At 39.2% G+C, this 20,141-nt stretch overlaps 1 protein-coding gene across 11 annotated transcripts in view; it reads left to right on the top strand.

Moving 5' to 3' along the window:
• Positions 1-13,083, top strand: part of LOC143027237 (differentially expressed in FDCP 8-like) — a 94,378-nt gene extending 81,295 nt beyond the window's left edge. For 8 of the 11 annotated variants that reach the window (XM_076188477.1, XM_076188470.1, XM_076188471.1 and 5 more), the window contains exons 9-12: positions 1,039-1,280; positions 9,162-9,315; positions 11,229-11,296; positions 12,496-13,082. In XM_076188477.1, the coding sequence (XP_076044592.1) occupies positions 1,039-1,280; positions 9,162-9,315; positions 11,229-11,296; positions 12,496-12,681 (650 nt within the window). In that variant the 3' untranslated portion in view covers positions 12,682-13,082. Of the gene's footprint in view, positions 1-1,038; positions 1,281-9,161; positions 9,316-11,228; positions 11,297-12,495 lie in introns of all 11 variants that reach the window. The other 3 variants (XM_076188474.1, XM_076188475.1, XM_076188476.1) reach the window with 2 other exon arrangements.
• Positions 13,084-20,141: the final 7,058 nt, after the last annotated feature.

Below are 20,141 nucleotides of genomic sequence, written 5' to 3'. Positions count from 1 at the left end.
AAGTTTACAGGGGAACACTTGAGGAAGAATGTAGCTGAACTGAGCAGAGACGAACACAAACGTGGCACGTGTGAGACTGAACAGCGTGGGCAGTGGGCTGTGGCGGGTGGCGTGAAACTGACCCGGACAGTGGTGTGCTCTGGTGACAGCGGGAACAATTAGAGCCTCGCACGGGAATTTTTATTGATTTGTATTGATTTCATATAGATTTTTATAAATTTAATGCTCGGAAAAAATATGCCGGATACTTGAAGTTGCTGGATACCTGAATGCCAGATAAGAGGGCTTTTACTATAAAATCCATTCATCCACCCCTCCCTCCTGAGTACAGTAGTGGAGAATAAGATAAGATGGACAGAAGTGACTAGGTATATGAAAAAATTCTATTTTTTTTTGTTGCAAATAGAGGACAGACTTTAATATAAGGTTGATTATTACTATAGGGTGTATTATATCATATCATCTGTATTAATAGAGTTATGAAATAATATTAGAAGTCTGAGAAAGATAAAATCACTTCACACAAGATTTTGATAAGTTCTTTTCAAAGCTGATTATATCAGGTTTGATTTTGCATGAGAATTTATATTTAATTTGCAGTTCATTACATGAGATCTGGAAATAATCACAAGCAGTCTTTAGTTATTTGAAGTTGTTTTATAGCATGTCTATTTTGCTAACTGTCTTAGATCACTATATAGATACCTAATGCACAAATGAATGTTTTTGCACTTTAAAAAAAGCTTTATATTTGCCTTTATTTACTTCTGTTATAGATAGAGAAGTAATAGGACTTTGATGCCACTTTTTATAGTACAAAATGCACAAAGTATAATTTCCTTATTGTGTGTTGATTTTTGCATGACATAGAGGCTTTATATGTAGATCAGCACATTATCATATATGTGCAATATTTTCCCTTTTGTCAAACCACAAAACTAAATACTTAATTATCATCAATTGGAAAACTGAATGAGTTGTTAAAAATTAAAAGAATATGGTAAATAGGGATTATACATATGGCATGATTTTCCACAGATAATGCATGGTGTGAACCACGGAGATGTGATTACACAGGATTGTACTTCTGCCCAATGTGTCACTGGTACTCTAGGTGCATCATGCCAGCAAGGGTCACCCACAACTGGGACTTTGATGAGAGATATGTCAGTTGTCAAGCAAAGCAGTTTCTCAGACTTATGCAGCGCAAACCAATACTCCATCTGGAAAAGCTTAATCCTCATCTATTTAAATTTGTTGAAGAGCTGAATACTGTTAAGGTGAGAGAGTTACAGCAACAGAGTAGGGAGGGGGGAAGGAGGTTAGGGAGAGTGGTAGTGATTAATTCATAATGATGAATATTTATTTGATCATTTTGAGAGGTTTCATTGCCTCTTAATTTCTTTGGTTGAATTGTAACCTTTGCAGTGTCATGATCCTTTTGATATATTTTATTGTGGTTAACTACACCAATAGGATTCAACTCAAATATCTACATCAACTGCACCATCCAACACATCCATACAAAAACACATTCACACACAGATGACTAAACAAGCATTTCAAGACCAACCACAACACTCCTTATTCTATGAAACCCCTTTAGACATTAGCCCCAACAGAAAATTCCTTCCCAAGAGAAGAGAAACAACATTAGCATCACCATCTAGTAATAAAACAGTACCAATGCAGAATAGTTCTGACTACAGTAACAAACTGCTCCAGCAGCAATCATCACATGGTAGACATCGAAATTGTACCAAAAGTTTGAGACCCATGCATTTTCTGGTTTTGCAAGAGAAGGTGGAATTTTGGGTAGAGGGAGAGAAATGGATAGAAAGCCTAGGTACAAAAATATTGTGAGAAACAGGGAGATCAATGATTTATTAGATGAAATAATTGAACTGAAAAGTGAGCACAGGGCGATGTATAGAGAAATAGCTCAACTAAAAAAAGCAAATGAAGAGACCAACAGGGAGCTTGACGATCTGAAAAAGGAACTAAATATGATCAAGGGAGAGAATGAAAGAACGAAAAATGAGGATATAAATAAAAATGAGGCCTTAAAAAAGAAATGAAGGAGCAAATACAGGCAGTGACCGAGAAAGTGGAAGAGATGATCAAAGAAACTGATCTCCAAGAGATAAAGAAACAATGAAAAGTAGAACAAGAAAACAAAAAATTATCTTTCAAAGAAATAGTAGAGCAACAAGTAAAGGAAAATGCCAAAGAAACTGTAATTGAGGAAAAAGGAAATTTGATCAGGGATACAGTGGATAAAAAAGAAGTACATTTTAGTTTATGGTATTAAAGAGACACATGATGTACCTAGATATCAAAGAGAAAAAAAAGGAGAAAGAGATTGCTAAAGCAATTGTGAAAGAGATTCAAGAAGAGGGACAGGATTTGGGCAAAGAAATTAAGGAATTGCATAGAATAGGAAAATACTCAAAAGAAAAACAAAATAGGCCAATCAAAATAAAACTTATGTCTCAAATGATAGCAGTACTATCTAGAACATCAAAACTAGCAAATAGTGAACATTACAAAAATGTATGGATAAAAAAAAAAAAAAAAGGAACTTAGAAATGAAGCAAATGAAAAAAGAACAGAGACTGAAAAGAATTATTTTTCATGGAGAGTGCAGAACCTGAGGCTGAGAAAATGGTTTATATATATATATATATATATATATATATATATATATATATATATATATATATATATATAAATAATAATAATAATAATAATAATAATAATAGAAAAGGATAAGAAAGGAAAAAATTAAATGTGTCTTATACCAACATAGACGGAATGATTTCAGGACTGAACGAATTAAATGACTATTTAGCATTAGAAAAAACAGATGTCATGGGAACTGTAGAAATGAAATTAAAAAGCCCTCTACCACCAAATACTGTGGGACAAGGTCTATACAACCATTGGATGAAAAATAGAAAGGAAAGCAGGGTGGAGGAATAATATTTTTGGCTAAGAAAAGCTTAGATATGACCAAGATAATGGAAGGAAAAAAACAATGTGGAACTGATTATGATAATTGAAAACAGTGACATGAAAAGTAAAAAAAATTATAGTAATGTATGTACCCCCCCAAAACAGTCTTGGACAGAGAGTGCATGCATAGATGAGTTGACAGACAAAATATACAAGATAATTAAATATTTACTCAAAGAAGGAAAGGTACCACAGGACTGGAAAATGCAAATATTGTACCAATATATAAAGGAGGGAACAAGGAAAATCCAACCAACTACAGACCAGTCTCCCTTACAAGCACAATAGCAAAACTATGTGAAAAAGTTATCAAAAGTAGATGGGTTAAACATCTGGAAGAAAAAAATATACTGAATCCAAAACAATTTTATTTTAGACAAGGAAGATCATGTACAACAAACTTGATCTGCTTCTACTCGAGACTAATAGAAATTATACAAGAAATGGATGGATGGGTGGACTCTCCTTTTCTAGATCTACAAAAAGCATTTGATAAAGTATCTCACAAAAAATAATGAAAATAGAATCAATAGGTGGCATCAAAGGAAAACTATTGGAATGGATGGAAGACTTCTTGACTGGGAGGAAAATGAGGGTAGTAATTAGACAAATACTCGACCTGGGAAGAAATGATAAGTGGTGTCCTGCAAGGTTCAGTATTGGCTCCAATCATGTTTGCCATATATATAAATGACATGGATGAAGGTGTGGAATGTTATATGAACTTCTTTGCAGATGATGCAAAAATACTAAAGTACAGAGGAAGATTGTGAATCACTACAGACAGACTTAGATAAAATCTGGAAATGAAGTCGAAAGTGGGAAGTGAACTTTAACATCAAGAAATGTAGTATAATGGAGTTTGGAAAAAAATAAAAATAGTATATTGAGAAATTATAAAATTGGTCAAGAAGAAGTAAAAAAAGTGAGCTTGGAAAGGGACCTAGGAGTAATAATCAGCAAAGACATGTCACCGGACAAACATATTAATAAAATAGTCAGAGAAACCTTCAACCTACTAAGGTCGATGAAAGTGGTATTTGACTATTTGGATGAGGAAATGATCAAGAAAATATTAGTTACACTGATAAGACCAAAATTGGAGTATGCTGCAACACTATGGACACCCAGTACTAAAAAGAATATAAAGGAATTAGAAAGAATACAAAAAGCAATGACAAAGATGCCACCAACACTCCAAATTGACACACGAACAAAGATTATCCAAATTGGAACTACCAACTCTGGAACAAAGAAGAGAAAGAGGAGATCTTCTGACTATAGAATCATGAAAGGAATGGAAGTCCTAGATAGAGATGATTTATTAAAGTGGGACAACAGAAAAACAAGAGGACATGAAAAGAAATACATACATACCAAAGGCTTTTTCCCCCTTACAAGGGAGATAGCCAAAAAACAATGGGATAAAAACCATTCCCACCCATTCCATCCCTAATACACTCCACTCCCCTCCACCCTCTACCCTCCCTCTTATCTTGGCACCTCCTAGATGACAGGTCATTCCTGCATCTTGTCCACTGCCCTGGGTCAGAAGCAATGACTAAAGACACAGCACATCCACAGCAAGGCCGCTTCATTAAATCGGCGATCCCCCCCCTCTGTCCCCTCATGCAGAAAAGGAGAAGGGGAGAAATCCCTTTGGGCTGCATCAAATTTTTCTCATACATACTACCTCACCTCATGCATCACAACATCATCCATATACAACCATTTTCCATTCACCCCTGTCTTCTGTCCTCTCCTGTCCTTCCTCAACAGACATTCCCTTCTTCCCCAAAGCCCCTTTTCGCCCCATCCATCTGTCTTATCCTAGGTCGCCCCCTCATGTTCACTCCCTCTACATCTGCCTTCCATACCTCTTTTACTAGTCTTTCTTCACTCATTTTTTCCATGTGTCTAAACCATCCCAATACTCTTTTATCCACCCTATCTCCCAACTCCCTTACCACCCCCATTCTCCTCCTCACCTACTCATTTCTCACTCTATCCAGCCTAGTAACCCCCATCATACTTCTCAGACACCTCATCTCAAACACATTCAAACTCCTCTCTTCCTCTCCTATGTTCCATGTTTCTGCCCCATACAGTGCTGTTGGCACAATCACTCCATACAATCTCCTCTTAGCATCCATTCCCAAATGTCTATTTCTCATTACACTTTTTAATCCACCAAGGCATTTACTTGGTTCTCTCAATCTATATTTTACCTCCATCTCCACTCCTCCCTTTCCTGCCACATTTGCACCCAAGTATCTAAAACTCTCCACTTCCTCCAGTTGCTCTCCCTTAATGCTCACTTCCAGTCTGCCGCCACTTTCACACCTTTAAACTCAAAAAGGATAATTATAGAAGAGATCTGAAAAAGAACAACTTCCCACACAGAGTGGTGGATACCTGGAATAAATTAGATAAGGCAACAGTGTGTGCAAACACTATTCAAGAATTTAAGAACAAACTTGATGCTGAAAGATACAAAGACAGGTCACTATGAGCATAGCTCCCTTCCTGTGTAATAGAACTAGGTGAATATGAATATGTTAAAGTGTGCAGAGAAAAGAAAGAAACTATGAAGAAGACATTATAGAAAAATGTAAAGATCAACCCAAACTATTCTATAGATATGTGAATGGTAAACTTAAAAATAAATAGGAAATGGTGAAACTACACCAAGGAAATACAGAATACACAGAAGATCTAGAAATGGCTGAAGTCATGAACAATCACTTCAGGTCTGTTTTCACTAGAGAAAAGGTATAGCATTGGGACGAAGGAAGTGAAGTGTGATATCCCCCATGAAGGAAATAATAATAACACAAAAAGAAATAATGGATCAATTAACAAACCTTGACATTAGGAAATCACATGGTCCGGACAGAATTGCAAAATGGATACTAAAAGAATGCAAAGAAGAACTAATGGACAAAATATACAACTTAATAAGTTGCTCACTCAAAGAAGGAAAAATAACCAAAGGACTGGAAAAATGCCAACATTGTACCAATATATAAAGGAGGAAACAAGGAAGAACCAACTAATTACAGACCAGTCTCCCTAACAAGCACTGTAGCCAAAATTTGTGAGAAAATTATCAAGAATAGATGGGTAAAACACCTGGAAGAAAACAATATAATAAACTCGAGACACTTTGGATTCAGACAGGGAAGATCATGTACCACAAATTTAATCTGATTCTACTCAAGACCAATATACAAGAAAGGGATGGATGGACTGATTGTGCTTTCCTAGACTTACAAAAAGTCTTAGACAAAGTACCACAACAAAAAAATTATTACAAAAAATGGAAAACATAGGAGGGATACAAGGCAACCTATGAAACTGGATGGAGGACACCCTGAAATGTAGAAAAATGAGAGTACCGGTACTTAGAGAAAAGTGTCCAGGTTGGGATGAGGTGATTAGTGGAATTCTGCAGGGATCTGTATCGGCTCCAATAAAGTTCGCTATTTATGTGAATGATATGGATAAAGATGTGGAATATTAAATGAACTTCTTTGCAGACAATGCTAAATTGTTGAGGAAAGTGAAAACAGAAAAGGACTGTGAATCACTATAGAGAGACCTAAACAAGGTTTGGAAATGGAGTCAGAAGTGGGAAGTGGACTTCAATATTAAGAAATGTAGCATAATGGAATTCGGAAAAAGTAAAAAAAAAAAAAAAAAAGAATATCAGGACAATATACAATTGGAACTAAGGAAGTAAAGAAAGTGGGATCTGAAAAAGACCTGAGAATAATTATCTCAAATTACTTGTCTGATAAATAAACAAAATTGTCAGAGAATCCTATAACTTATTAAGATCAATAAAACTGGCATTTACCTATTTGTCACACTAATAAGGCTTAGACTAGAGTATTCTGCAACACTATGGTCACCCAGTACCAAAAAGAATATAAAATTTAAAGAATCCAGAGAGTAACCACAAAAATGGCCCAGCACTTTCAAACTTGTCATATGAAGAGAGACTGGCTAAATTGAAGTTACTGACATTGAAACAAAGAAGAGAGAGAGAGGTGATCTACTGACCATCTATAGAATCATGAAAGGCACAGAAATACTTGATAGAGAGGACTTACTATATTGGGACAAGAGAAACAGAAGGGGACATGGAAAAAACTCAAAAAGGATAGTTATAGAAGAAATCTGAAAAAGAAAAACAGTTTTCCACACAGAGTGGTGGATACTTGGAACAAACTGGACAAAACAATAGTGTGTGCAAAAACCATACATGAATTTAAGAGCAAATTAGACACTGCAAGATACAAATGCAGGACACCACAAGATAGTGAAAACAGAAGAAGATTGCAGATCATTACAAGATGACTTACATAGAGTATGGGAATGGAGTCAGAAATACAAAATGAATTTCAACATCAAGAAATGTAGCATAATGGAGTTTGGAAGGCAAAAATAGAGTCTCAGGAAACTATATGATTGGAGATAAAGAAGTAAAAAAAGTTAACTCATAGAGGGACTTGGGAGTAATTATCTCAAGTGACTTGACTCCTGACAAACATGTAAACAAGATATTTGGAGAGATCTATGAAAGTGGCCTTCGACTACATGGATGAAGAGATGGTTAAGAAATTAATTGTTGCATTGATAAGACCAAAACTAGAATATGCTATATCATTGTGGGCACCAAGCACAAACAAAAACACTAAGAAATTAGAAAGAATCCAGAGAGCGGCGACCAAGATGGCACCTACACTATCAAATTTGACATATGAACAAAGATTGGAGAAATTACAATTGATAACACTAGAGCAGAGAAGGGAGAGAGGCAATTTGTTGACCATCTTTAGAATTATGAAAGGAATGGAAGTTCTTGATAGAGATGACCTATTGAAATGGGACAAAAGAGAAACAAGAGGACACACAAAGAAATTAAAGAAAGACAGTTACAGAAGAGACCTGAAAAAGAACAGTTTCCCACACAGGGTGATTGACGTATGGAACAAATTGAACAGTGAAACAGTTAATGCCAGAAATATACACGAATTCAAAACCAAACTAGATGTAGAGAGATACAAAAACAGGTCAACACGAGCATAGCTCCAGTCCCGTAAAATACAACTAGGTAAATACAAGTGTAGCTCCCCTTCCCATAAGATACAACTAGGTAAACACCTTATTTACACCTCCCCACCATAGCCATACCTAGACAACGACACAATATTTCATCCTTGTGTGACACAAGGTTTGGACACATGGAAAGAATGAGTGAAGAAAGATTACTAAAAGAGGTGTGGAAGGCAGAGGTGGAGAGAATGAACATGAGGGGACAACCAAGGATGAGATAGATGAATGGGGTAAAAGAGTCATTGGGAAAGAGGGCGATGTCTGTTAAGGAAGGAAGGGAGAAGACAGAGGATAGGGGTGAATGGAGAATAGTTGTGTATGGATGATACTGTGATGCATGGAAGAGAGTGAGTAGGGAATGGGAGGGATTAGTGAGTGTGTGAATGATATTTTGAAGCAGCCCGAAGGGATTTCTCCCCATCTTGTCTTTTTCTGCATGAAGGGACAGAGAGGGGGATCGCCAATTAAATGAAGCAGCCTTGCTGTGGATGTGCTGTGTCATGCTACATTGCATCTGACTCAGGGCAGTGGGCAAAATGCAGGGATGACCTGTCATCCAGGAGGAGCCAAGAAAAGAGGGAAGGAAGGTTGGTGAATGGGAGTGGAGTATGTGGAGATGAAATAGGTGGGAGTGGATTTAAGCCTTTGACTTTGGCTACCTCCCTTGTAAGGGGGAAAAAGCCATTGGTTATGTACATATGTATGTGTGACCTATGAGACAATTCAGTGGCTGTTGCCAGTTATCTAGGAGCCATGGATCTCCAGATAGAGATCAATCAATCTTTCAGGTTGTCTCAGGTTTCTCTTGCAGGAGACCCATGGGTCCCAGCAAGGGCAGCCTAGGCCATGGATTGATTGGTTGATTGGGGATTTGAGCAATCAAAACTCCAGCCTGCCTAGTCTAACCCTCCCTTAAGTCAAAGAAAAATATTTAGCTCTTCCAGAACCAAAAACTATGAAATACATTGTGTGGAAAGGGTGAAGTTCATGTGTCAAAACATTTAATGCAATATTGATTTCCTCAGAAAATGAGGGAGGATATGTTGGTGATGAAACAGTACTTGAGGACGTGTCGGACAGCTCAGGAGAACAGAATGCTGATACACTTGGAAAAACGACAACATTTTGTCGAAAATGCATATATGTATTCCCTTCAGGACCTCATCGATATACACACAGGTTAGCTGTATATTTCTTTTACTTGCTTTGCATAGGTGCTTAATCAATCAGTACAGAGCTACCCTTGTGAATAAATTCATTAGTATTGGATGGTGTGAGCTCGAAAGGAAGATGGAGAATAAGATTGGTGGATGAGATGAATGGAGTTTTTGATGCATTTGATATGTCTACTGAGCAGGGAAAAAGAATGCATAAAATAGGAGCGGAGGGAGGCTGTGAATAGATGAAGGGATAATGTGTCCTGAAGGGATGTTCTCATCTACTTCACAAATTTCTTGAATGGATGAGGAAAGGGTGATGAAAGACTGGGGCTAAACCAGCTTCATTTGATGGACTCTGCAGTGAAAGACCTGTGCCTCCTACTTTAGTTTTTACCCAAGTAGTGTTATGGGGAACCAAGTGACCCTACATTCCCAGGGTACTGAGATAGTTTTTTGTGTGTGGGTGAGGGAGGTTTGTGTTCATTTTGACTCTGTCACCTTGAGGACCTTTGGTATATACATTTTGATTCTGTCACCTTGAGGGCCTTTGGTAAATATATATGACAGTATGTCTTAGGACTATTAAGGGACCGTCAGGTTGCTTTATAAGGGAGCATGTCCTATAACTTTTTGAATCTCTTTGATGAACTTAGGTATAATTACCATTTACATTTGTCTATAATTCCCCTGGGTATTGTATTCCTCACATGTATATATAAAGTGTAGTGAAGATATAATGAAGTTATAATGAAGTTTAATGAAGCTGTAATTAATCATATGGAAATCCTTCCACATAATTAAGCTTGGTATATATTGCAAGCTTAGATTCTGGGGAATATTTGTTATATTGTACATTTGACCAAACTTATACCTCTGATTTTTTGTGAATTTTCTTTTCTGAACATTTCAAAGATGCTGCAAAATTCAGGTTTCATAAATAGAAAAAAAAAAAAAAAAAATTATTTTATTTTTTAATATAGGAAATAAAGAGCATAATTTTATCTTTCAAATGAAACAAAAATGACAAAAATCCATCAAGAACAACCGAAGAAATAACAACAAAAAGAACAAAAACATTAAATGTACATGAGAAGGCATTTAAATTTTGCGCGACATTTTTAAAAGGCCCCAGCCCCATAGTCCCCGCTTTTGGTCACTTTACCACTTTTACTTTTCACTTTTTTTCTCCTCTCGTTTCTTGTCTCTTCTTTCGAGGGCAGACTTATGAATATGGGTGTAGGGTTCTTCAAGAAGAGGAACAACAAATCCTTCTTTATAACCAACATTGTTGGATGCTGTCCTCTTCGTTTGTTTGTTTTTTTTCCTTCTCGTTTCTTCATCTGGCACGCAAGGGCCTTCACTGCATTCTTCCTCCTTGCTCGCTGGCTTTTCGTCAATCTTGCCATGATTACCGCAAGAAATTACAGTGAGGAATCAAAAATATGAAGCACGGTGAGAGCTTCAAAAGAACATGACCTCACTTTGACGTTTGGATGGGTACTGATGCCCTGATGTGTGCTATTTCTGGATCTACGCTTGTGGGAGGAGTTGCTAAATACCTCCATAAACACAATTCCGTAGCAAAAAACAAAATAGCTATAGAAAAAATTAACGATATTCCAATATACAGAATATTTGATACGCAATGGGGTTGCCAGAGGTTGCCAATAATTTATCTATTTTATTCTGTATAAAAAGATAGAAACGAAATACAGCTCTATAACTTTGTAGGAGTGTTGCCAACATCATAGAGATTCTTTTTAAATGTTTTCCTAAATTTCGTTCATGTACCAGATTTTTTCGAATAATTGCCCCTGACGTACCCTTAAAAGTCTTCTTTATGTCTATTTCCATCATTGCTGTTCTGTCAGGTGGTATTTTCATGAACAAATGCATAAACATAATCTAAATCCAATGTCATTTTTTATGTAGGTGTTCTTCTGCAATACTTAGAGAAGGTCTACAAAATATTTGAGTCACATATAAAAGAGGAATGCCTGGTAAGTCTTAACTTTTTCCATAATTACTTAATGAGAATCTATATTTTCATGTTAAGCACCATATTTTTTCAAGCACACATACAGTACTCATCAAAAGTATGTGACCCCTACTCCTTGTGGCCACTTATGACAAAAATAGGAAGGCATTTTCTGAGGTGAAATTATATAGATAGAATGTATTTGGCAACACCCTGCTGTCACACTGGGCCAACAGAGTGGAATGTGAGGGAGAACCCAGCCAGTCGGTACCACACTGCCATAGGAAGAGCATTTACAGGTAACCCCTCTCTCTTCATGGCCTTGCCTTTTTTCACACTTGTTTTCTTCATTTCCATTAGGTCTGTATCGTTACCATGGCCCCTACAAAAGAATTGATTAAAGATATAATTGCCCAAGTCATTGGAGTAAAGGCAGGCCATGGAACTAGAGAAATCAATGAAATATTGAAGATGGCGTAATCCAAAGTCAAGAGATACATGGTGCGATATCAGGAGGGAAGAGGGCTGGAGATATCATCCCAGAAACCTAGGATAGGGCATCCTAAGAAGACTTCTCCAATGGTTTTGAACATCATAAAGCATACTTTAGAGTCAAATCCACTAACAAAAGCAAAATCTCTGAAGGAGAAGTCTTCTTAGGACCCCCTGTACCAGGTTACTGGGATGGTATCTCCAGCCCTCCTCCCTCCCAAAATTGCACCATGTATCTCTTGATTTTGGACGTGGCCACCTATAACATTTCACTGATTTCTCTAGTTCCATGACCTGCCTTCTTGAGTCCAATGAGTTGTGCAATTATTTCTTTAGTTAATTTCTTTCTAGGGGCCATGGTAACGATACAGACCCAAGGGAAATGAAGAAAACTAGTGTGTAAAAATGCAAGGTCCTGAAGAGAGGGGTTACCTGTAAATGCTCTTCCCACGGTAGTGTGGGAGTGACTGGCTGGGTTCTCCTTCACATTCCACTCTGTTGGTCCAGTGTGACAGCTGGGTGTTGCCAGTTACATTTTATCAACATAATTCAACCTCAGAAGATGCCTTCCTATTTTGTCATAAATATGTGGCCACAAGGGGTAAGGGCTGCATATTTTTGATGAGTACTGTAATAGTAATACTCATATGTATCAAATTTTAATAGGTTTTAGTTTTAGATATTATTTATATCCCTCTCATGTTTCTTCTTCTTTCTTCTCTCATTTAGGTTTGTCGGGGCAAAGGATTTATCTGTGAAATATGTGATATTGGTGAAATAATATTTCCATTTGATGGAGGAGTCATAGTGTGTTCAGAGTGCAATACATGTCTCCACCACATATGCTACACAAAGAGGAATCAACAGTGTCCCCGATGTGTTCGACAACAGGCACGCAAGAAACAATTAGAATAGTCTAAGTGGACAGTATATAATAATTTTGCATGGACATGAAGCTTAATAATTGTGTGTAACAGCTAATATGCAAATATATAGACATAACTTGCTCTATGTAATTTCAGTCATCAGATGTGTGAGGAACAACCATGGCTGTATTTTCATTAATAATATAGATTTGGAAAAAACCTTTGCTACCAAGGGGATGCAAAATACATGAATGAAATAGCTTAGCATGCATACATACATATACCAAAGACTTTTTTTCCCCTTACATGGGAAGTAGCCAAGAAACAAAGGCATAGAAACCACTCCCACCCATTCCATCCCCTACATACTTCACTCCCCTCTACCCTCTTCCCTTCCTCTTATCATGGCACCTCCTGGATGACGGGACATCCCTGCATCTTGTCCAGTGCCCTGGTTCAGAAGCAGTGTCGCAAGATACAGCACATCCACAGCAAGGCCACTTCATTAAATTGGCGACCCCCCCCTCTCTGTCCCCTCATGCAGAAAAGGAGATGGGGAAAAATCCATTCGGGCTGTGTCAATTTATTTCTCATACCTCACCCCCCATCCCCCACCCACTCCCCCTCATGCATCACAGCATCATCCATACACAACCATTCTCCATTCACCCCTATCTTCTGTCCTCTCCTGTCCTTCCTCAACCAACATTCCCCTCTTTCCCAGTGCCCCTTTTACCCCATTCATCCATCTCATCCTAGGTCGACCCCACATGTTCGCTCCTTCCACCTCTGCCTTCCACACCTTTTACTAGTCTTTCTTCACTCATTCTTTCCATGTGTCCAAACTATCCCAATACTCTTTCATCAACCCTATCTCCCAACTCTCTTTCCACCCCTGTTCTCCTCCTCACCTCATTTCTCACTCTATCTAGCCTAGTAACCCCTATCATACTTCTCAGGCATTTCATCTCAAACACATTCACACTCCTTCTATCTTCCTCTCTTATGTTCCATGTTTCTGCTCCGTACAGTGCTGTTGGCACAATCACTCCTTCATACAATCTCCTCTTAGCATCCATTCCCAAATGTCTATTTCTCATTACACTTTATAATCACCCAATACATTTACTCGGTTCTCTCAATCTACATTCTACCTCCACCCCCATTCCTCCCTTTCCTGCCACATTCCCACCCAAGTATCTAAAAATATCCACTTTCTCCAGTCTCTCTTCCTAAATACTCACTTTCAGTCTGTTGCCATTTTCTCCCCTTGAACATCTCATCACCTTAATTTTACCCACATTTATCTTCAACTTCCTTCTTTCACACACCTTCCCAAACTCTGTCATTAATTTCCTCAATCCCTCCTCTGGTCCTGCTACAAGCACAGTGTCATCAGCAAACAACTGGCTTATCTCCCTATTTTCTCCATTTTCTTTAACCATCTCCAATCCTTGACCCACTACCCTTACATTTACCTCTTGCACCACCCCATCCATGTATAAATTGAACAACCAGGGCAACATAACATATCCCTGATGAAGTCCCACCTTTACCTCAAACCACTCACTCTCTCCATTTCTAATCCTAACACAAGCTCTACTACTCTCGTAAAAACTTTTGACTGCTCTTAAAAGCTTTCCTTCCATTCCCTATATCTGCAATACCTCCCACAGTGCCTTCCTGCCTACCTTGTCATAAGCTTTTTCCAGATCCATAAAAGCCCAAAATACATCCTTACCTTTTCCTATAACTTTCTCACATATATGTCTTAACACAAAAAGCTGATCTACGCAACCCCTACCTGTCCTAAACCCACACTGTTCCTCACCAATTACTCCCTCATCTTCCCCTTACTGCCTTTTCTTCCATTATCATCTCTCCATCTGCACCTTTTACCTTTTCTTCTCTATTTGATTCTCCTCTTCCTCTCTTAATTTCTTTCCAAAATATATTTTTATTACTTTCAATTTTTTTTGTCATACTCTTACCCCATTTCACATCTGTTCTCCTCTTTGCCTCCTTTACCTTGTGCTTTACTTCTCTTTTCCTTTTTTTGTACCTCTCATATGACTCCCTCGTCTTATTTTGTAACCAATCTGTGAAAGCTCGCTTCTTCTCATCTACAACCTTCATTGTTTCCTCATCCCACCATTCACTACCCTTCTCTTTCCTCCTGTCCTTCTTGTTCCACACACCATATTTGCACAGTTTGTGACTCTCTCCTTGAACTATCTCCATTCCTCATCCACTCCTAGCTCTACTTTAACCTTCACTCCCTCCCACTCCTCAATCAGCTTCTTCTTGTACTCCTTCTCCTTTTCCTTTTCATTTAAAGAGTTCACTCTAAGTACCTCCCTACCTTTTGTCCTTTTCCTCTTTCTCCATCTATCCTCCACTCTCAACTTACCTTCCACCAAAAAATTATCTGAGATTCCCCCACTCTCTCCCCTTAGCACATATACATCCTTAACTCTTCCTATTATACTCCTATCTACCACTATGTAGTCCATTAATGCTCTACCACCCTTCCCTCCACCACCCTCTTCCATGTGTACTTATGCTTGACTTTCTTCCAAAACACTGTATTTGATATCATCAACTCTTTCTAGACACATCTCTACCATCAACTCCACTCTTCTTGGGGATTGGTGCCACCTGCATAGAGCCGGTGGCCAGGGCTGGTTGCTGCCATTTGGCCCTACACTCTTGGGGTTGGGGGGTGGTCCCACGACATAGACACTGCGGCTCCAGGACTTCTAAGCTACCAGAAGAGGCTGGATGACCGCATTGTGAACAGCTGCCCGGGATGTAATACTTCACCCCATACCATACAACACATAATGGAAGACTGCATTATACACAATCATGCACACAAACAACACAACATACACTCTATAAAGGATTTGTGGGAAAACCCAGTTTCGGCTGTGGCATTCCTTGGGGAGACGGGACTGCTTGGACAGACAGTCTAGGGAACGACAACAACAACAACTCTCCACTACAATTCTTTCCTGGAACTCCACATTTCCCAACCACTCTGTCAATTGGTTCATTTCCTACCCTAGCATTAAGGTCTCCCAGTACTACTTCATTGACGTTCCTCCCTAGTCCCTCTATGCACTCATTTAAATCTATCCAAAAAGCCTCCCTTTCTTCTACACTCTTCTCACTACCAGGCCCATATGCACTTACAAAAACCCACATCTCCTTTCCCAGTTTTACCTTCATCCACATTGTCCTTGAGGAAACCTCCTTCCACTCCACTACACGTTTACCTATCTCTTCACTTACTAGTATAGCCACCCCTTCTCTCCCTTGCCATCTCTTCACTCCTGATAACCTCCCAATTACACTCCCAAACTCACACTTGCCCTTCCCTCTGAACTTAGTTTCACTCAAAGCCAGCACATCCATCTTTCTTCTCACAAACATACTACCTACCTCTTCCCTATTACTCTCATCTGTACCACATCCATGCACATTAAAAGACCCAAACCTTAGGGTGCTGGTTGGAAAACTAGACCCTCTTATGCCTTTACTTTTTTTAGGAATGTCCCCTGTGGGGCTATAGGGAGAAGGATGCCTGGTCCCAATCCCCGTCCCGTTTTTCTCGCCTCTTACGATCCAAGTGGAAATACTTGGTGGCAGTATTCTTTTACCCCCACCACAGGGTAGGCGAAACAAAGAAATAAAAATCAGAGAAATGGTACAGGACAGCAACAAGGGGTTGGGGGACAGCATAACAGAGGGACAGTAGCAGTAATAAAAGTTTCATCATTTCTCTGTGAGCAGTCTTCCTCTATCACAGACAAAATGATGTGTGGCTCTGGTCCGTCGGGGCGCCCCATATAGACCCTAAAGTATCAACTGCCTGCTACTTTGCCACAGCAACATGCAGCCAATCTATGAAAGCCTCCTTCTTCTCTTCTACACCCTTTTTTGCTTCCTCATCCCACCACTCACTATCCATCCTACTATTTCCTCCCATCCTCCTTGTTCCACACACCATCCTTGCACACCTTATGACTCCCTCCTTGAACCATCCCCATTCCTCCACCCCTAGTTCTCCTCTATCCTTCACTCCCTCCCACTCCTCTCTCAGCTTCTTATACTCCTCCTTTTCTTTCTCATTTAAGCATTTCACTCTAATACCTCCCTACCTTCTGCCCTTTTCCTCTTTTTCCATCTATCCTCCACTCTCAACTTACCTTCCAGAAAATTATCTGATATTCCCCCACTCTCCCCTTAGAACATGTACATCCTTAACTCTTCCTACTATACTCCTGGTTACCACTATATAATCCATTAATGCTCTATCTACCACCCTTCCATCCACCACCCTCTCCCATGTGTACTTATGCTTGACTTTCTTCCTAAACACTGTATTTGCTATCATCAACTCTCAAGACACATCTCCACCATCAACTCTCCACTACGATTTTTTCCTGGAACTCCATACTTCCCAATCACTCCGTCTATTGGTTCATTTCCTACCCTAGCATTAAGGTCTCCCAATACCACTACATTGATATTTCTCCCTAATTCCTCCATACACTCATTTAAATCCATCCAAAAAGCCTCCCTTTCCTCTACATTACCAGGCCCATATGCACTTACAAAAACCTACATATCCCTTCCCAGCTTCACCTTTATCCACATTAACCTTGAAGAAACCTCCTTCCACTCCTTAGTAGCCAGAATAAATAGAAAAGTGGTATCTGGTATAAAAAGGGTTACCTGAGGAAGGCTGTCATACCATTATGCTACCAATGAGTGTCAATAAGAAGTATAAGATTGCAATCTGAAGCTAGTAAGAGCAAGATGGGCAGAGTAAGAGGAAGATGGGCAGAGTATTTTAGGGAGCTGCTAAATGTGAACGAGGATGGGGGGGGAAGGTAGTTGCAGTGGGAAGCACTAAGAAAATGACTATGATGAGTGAGGAAAATGGAGGAGAAATAAGAAAAGATGAAGTAAAGGCAATTGTTAAAATGATGAGAGCTGGTAAGGCACCTGGGTTGGATGGATGTCATGCAAAATGTCTGATAAAAGGAGGTACAGTGATGGTGGACTGGCTGGTGAGGTTATTTAATGTTTGTTTAAGAGAGGGTAGAGTGCTTGAGGACTGGAGGAGTGCCTATATAGTTCCATTTTACAAGGGGAAAGGGGACAAATATGAGTGTAATAGTTTCATAGGGATCAGCTTGTTAAATGTAGTTGGGAAGGTTTATGAGAGGGTCTTGATTGAGAGGATTAGGAGAGGAACAGAGGGATTAATTGGTGAGGAACAGTGTGGTTTTAGGACAGGTAGGGGTTGCATAGATCAGATTTTTGTGGTAAGGATGTTTTTTGGGGCTTTTATGGATTTGGAAAAGGCTTATGACAAGGTAGACAGGAAGGCACTGTGGGAGGAATTGCAGATATATGGGATAGGAAGAAAGCTTTTAAAAGCAGTCAATAGTTTTTACAAGAGCAGTAAAGCTTGTGTTAGGATTAGAAATGGAGGGAATGAGTGGTTTGAGGTAAAGGTGGGACTTCATCAGGGATGTGTTATATCACCTTGGCTGCTCAATTCATACATGGATGGGGTGGTGCGAGAGGTAAATGCAAGGGTAGTGGGTCGGGGACTGGAAGTGGTTAAAGAAAATGGAGAAAAGTGGGAGATAAGCCAGCTATTGTTTGCTGATGACAATGCATTTGTGGCAGGATCAGAGGAGGGATTCAGGAAGTTAGTGACAGAGTTTGGGAAGGTGTGTGAAAGAAGGAAGTTGAAGATAAGTATGGGTAAAAGTAAGGTGATGAGATGTACAACAAGAGAAAGTGGCAACAGACTGAAAGTGAGTATTAAGGGAGAGAGTCTGGAGGAAGTGGATAGTTTTAGATGGGTGCGAATGTGGCAGGAAAGGAAGGAGAGGGTGTGGAGGTAGAATGTAGATTGAAAGAAGCGAGTAAATGACTTGAGGGATTAAAAAGTGTAATGAGAAATAGACATTTGGGAATGGATGCTAAGAGGAGATTTTATGAAGGAGTGATTGTGCCAACAGCACTATAAGGGACAGAAACATGGAACATAAGAGAGGAAGAGAGAAGGAATTTGAATGTGTTTGAGATGAGGTGCCTGAGAAGTATGATAGGGGTTACTAGGCTAGATAGAGTGAGAAATGAGGAGGTGAGGAGGAGAACAGGGGTGGAAAGGGAGTTGGGAGATAGGGTTGATGAAAGAGTATTGGGATGGTTTGGACACATGGAAAGAATGAGTGAAGAAAGACTAGTAAAAGGTGTGGAAGGCAGAGGTAGAAGGAATGAACATGAGGGGTCGACCTAGGATGAGATGGATGGATGTGGTGAAAGGGGCATTGGCAAAGGGGAATGCTTGTTGAGGAAGGACAGGAGAGGACAGAAGATAGGGATGAATGGAGAATGGTTGTGTATAGATGATGCTGTGATGCATGAGTGGGAGTGGATGGGGGATGAGGGGTGAGGGAGTACGGGTGAAAAATAATTTGACACAGTCTGAAGGAATTGCTCCCCATCTTCTTTTCTGCTTGAGGGGACGGAGAGGGGAGGTTGATGATTTAGTGAAGTGGCCTTGCTGTGGATGTGCTGTCTCTTGCAACACTGCTTCTAACCCAGGGCAGTGGGGAAGATGCAGGGGATGACCTGTCATCCAGGAGGTGTCAAGACAAGAGGGAGGGAAGTGGATGGGAGTGGAGTATGTTGGAGATGGAATAGGTGGGAGTGATTTTTATGCCTTTGTTTTTTGGCTACCTCACTTGTAAGGGGGAAAGAACCTTTGGTATATGTATATGTATGTACCTTGTATCCTGGCATTCACCAGGTTACCTTATTCATCTTTGTGGCATCCTACATGGTCACAGAGGGATTATGATGATTTAAATCTTATGTGGTTATAATGGAAGTGTAAATGATGTAGAAATAACCAGTATGAGGGATTTGTCATGATTCATGATCCAAGCATATAATTATGTAGGATTAAGTTTTTTGAACCCAGGAATTCTCAGTATATTTTTCATTATGATTCAACAATACATAGGACTGTCTTCACAAATTGATCTAGTAGAAGACATGCAAGTGACTATGAGAGGATCAGATGCTATGGTAAACTTGACATTACAACTTTCCATGATGTGGCACACAAAAACATGAATACAGAATTGGTTTGGAAACAGACACCATTTGCCCTGGATTTGAGCACCTTGCAAAAGACATGAAGCATGTCATCATATGATTCAACTAGGTAAAATTCATACAATACAAACAACATTGCAAAGTTTCGTCTCCAATGAATTGATTGACCAAGTAGCTGTGAGTAGATGCTTCAGAGCCACAGGTCTCTTGTAATAAACAACAAAATAGAAATTTACACTACAGTCATGTAATCTGTTTACAATTGCTTACAATGTTGGTTAGTTTCTTAGAGAGGTGACTCATAGTGATTTGTCAATCAATCTGTAGCCTTGGTTCTTTTATGCAGGAAACCTGAGACTT

This window comes from Oratosquilla oratoria, chromosome 7 (assembly GCF_046742065.1).
Source record: "Oratosquilla oratoria isolate Oo_2021 chromosome 7, ASM4674206v1, whole genome shotgun sequence".
Taxonomy (NCBI): Eukaryota; Metazoa; Arthropoda; class Malacostraca; order Stomatopoda; family Squillidae; genus Oratosquilla; species Oratosquilla oratoria.
This window is presented reverse-complemented; position numbering and strand designations above follow the sequence as displayed.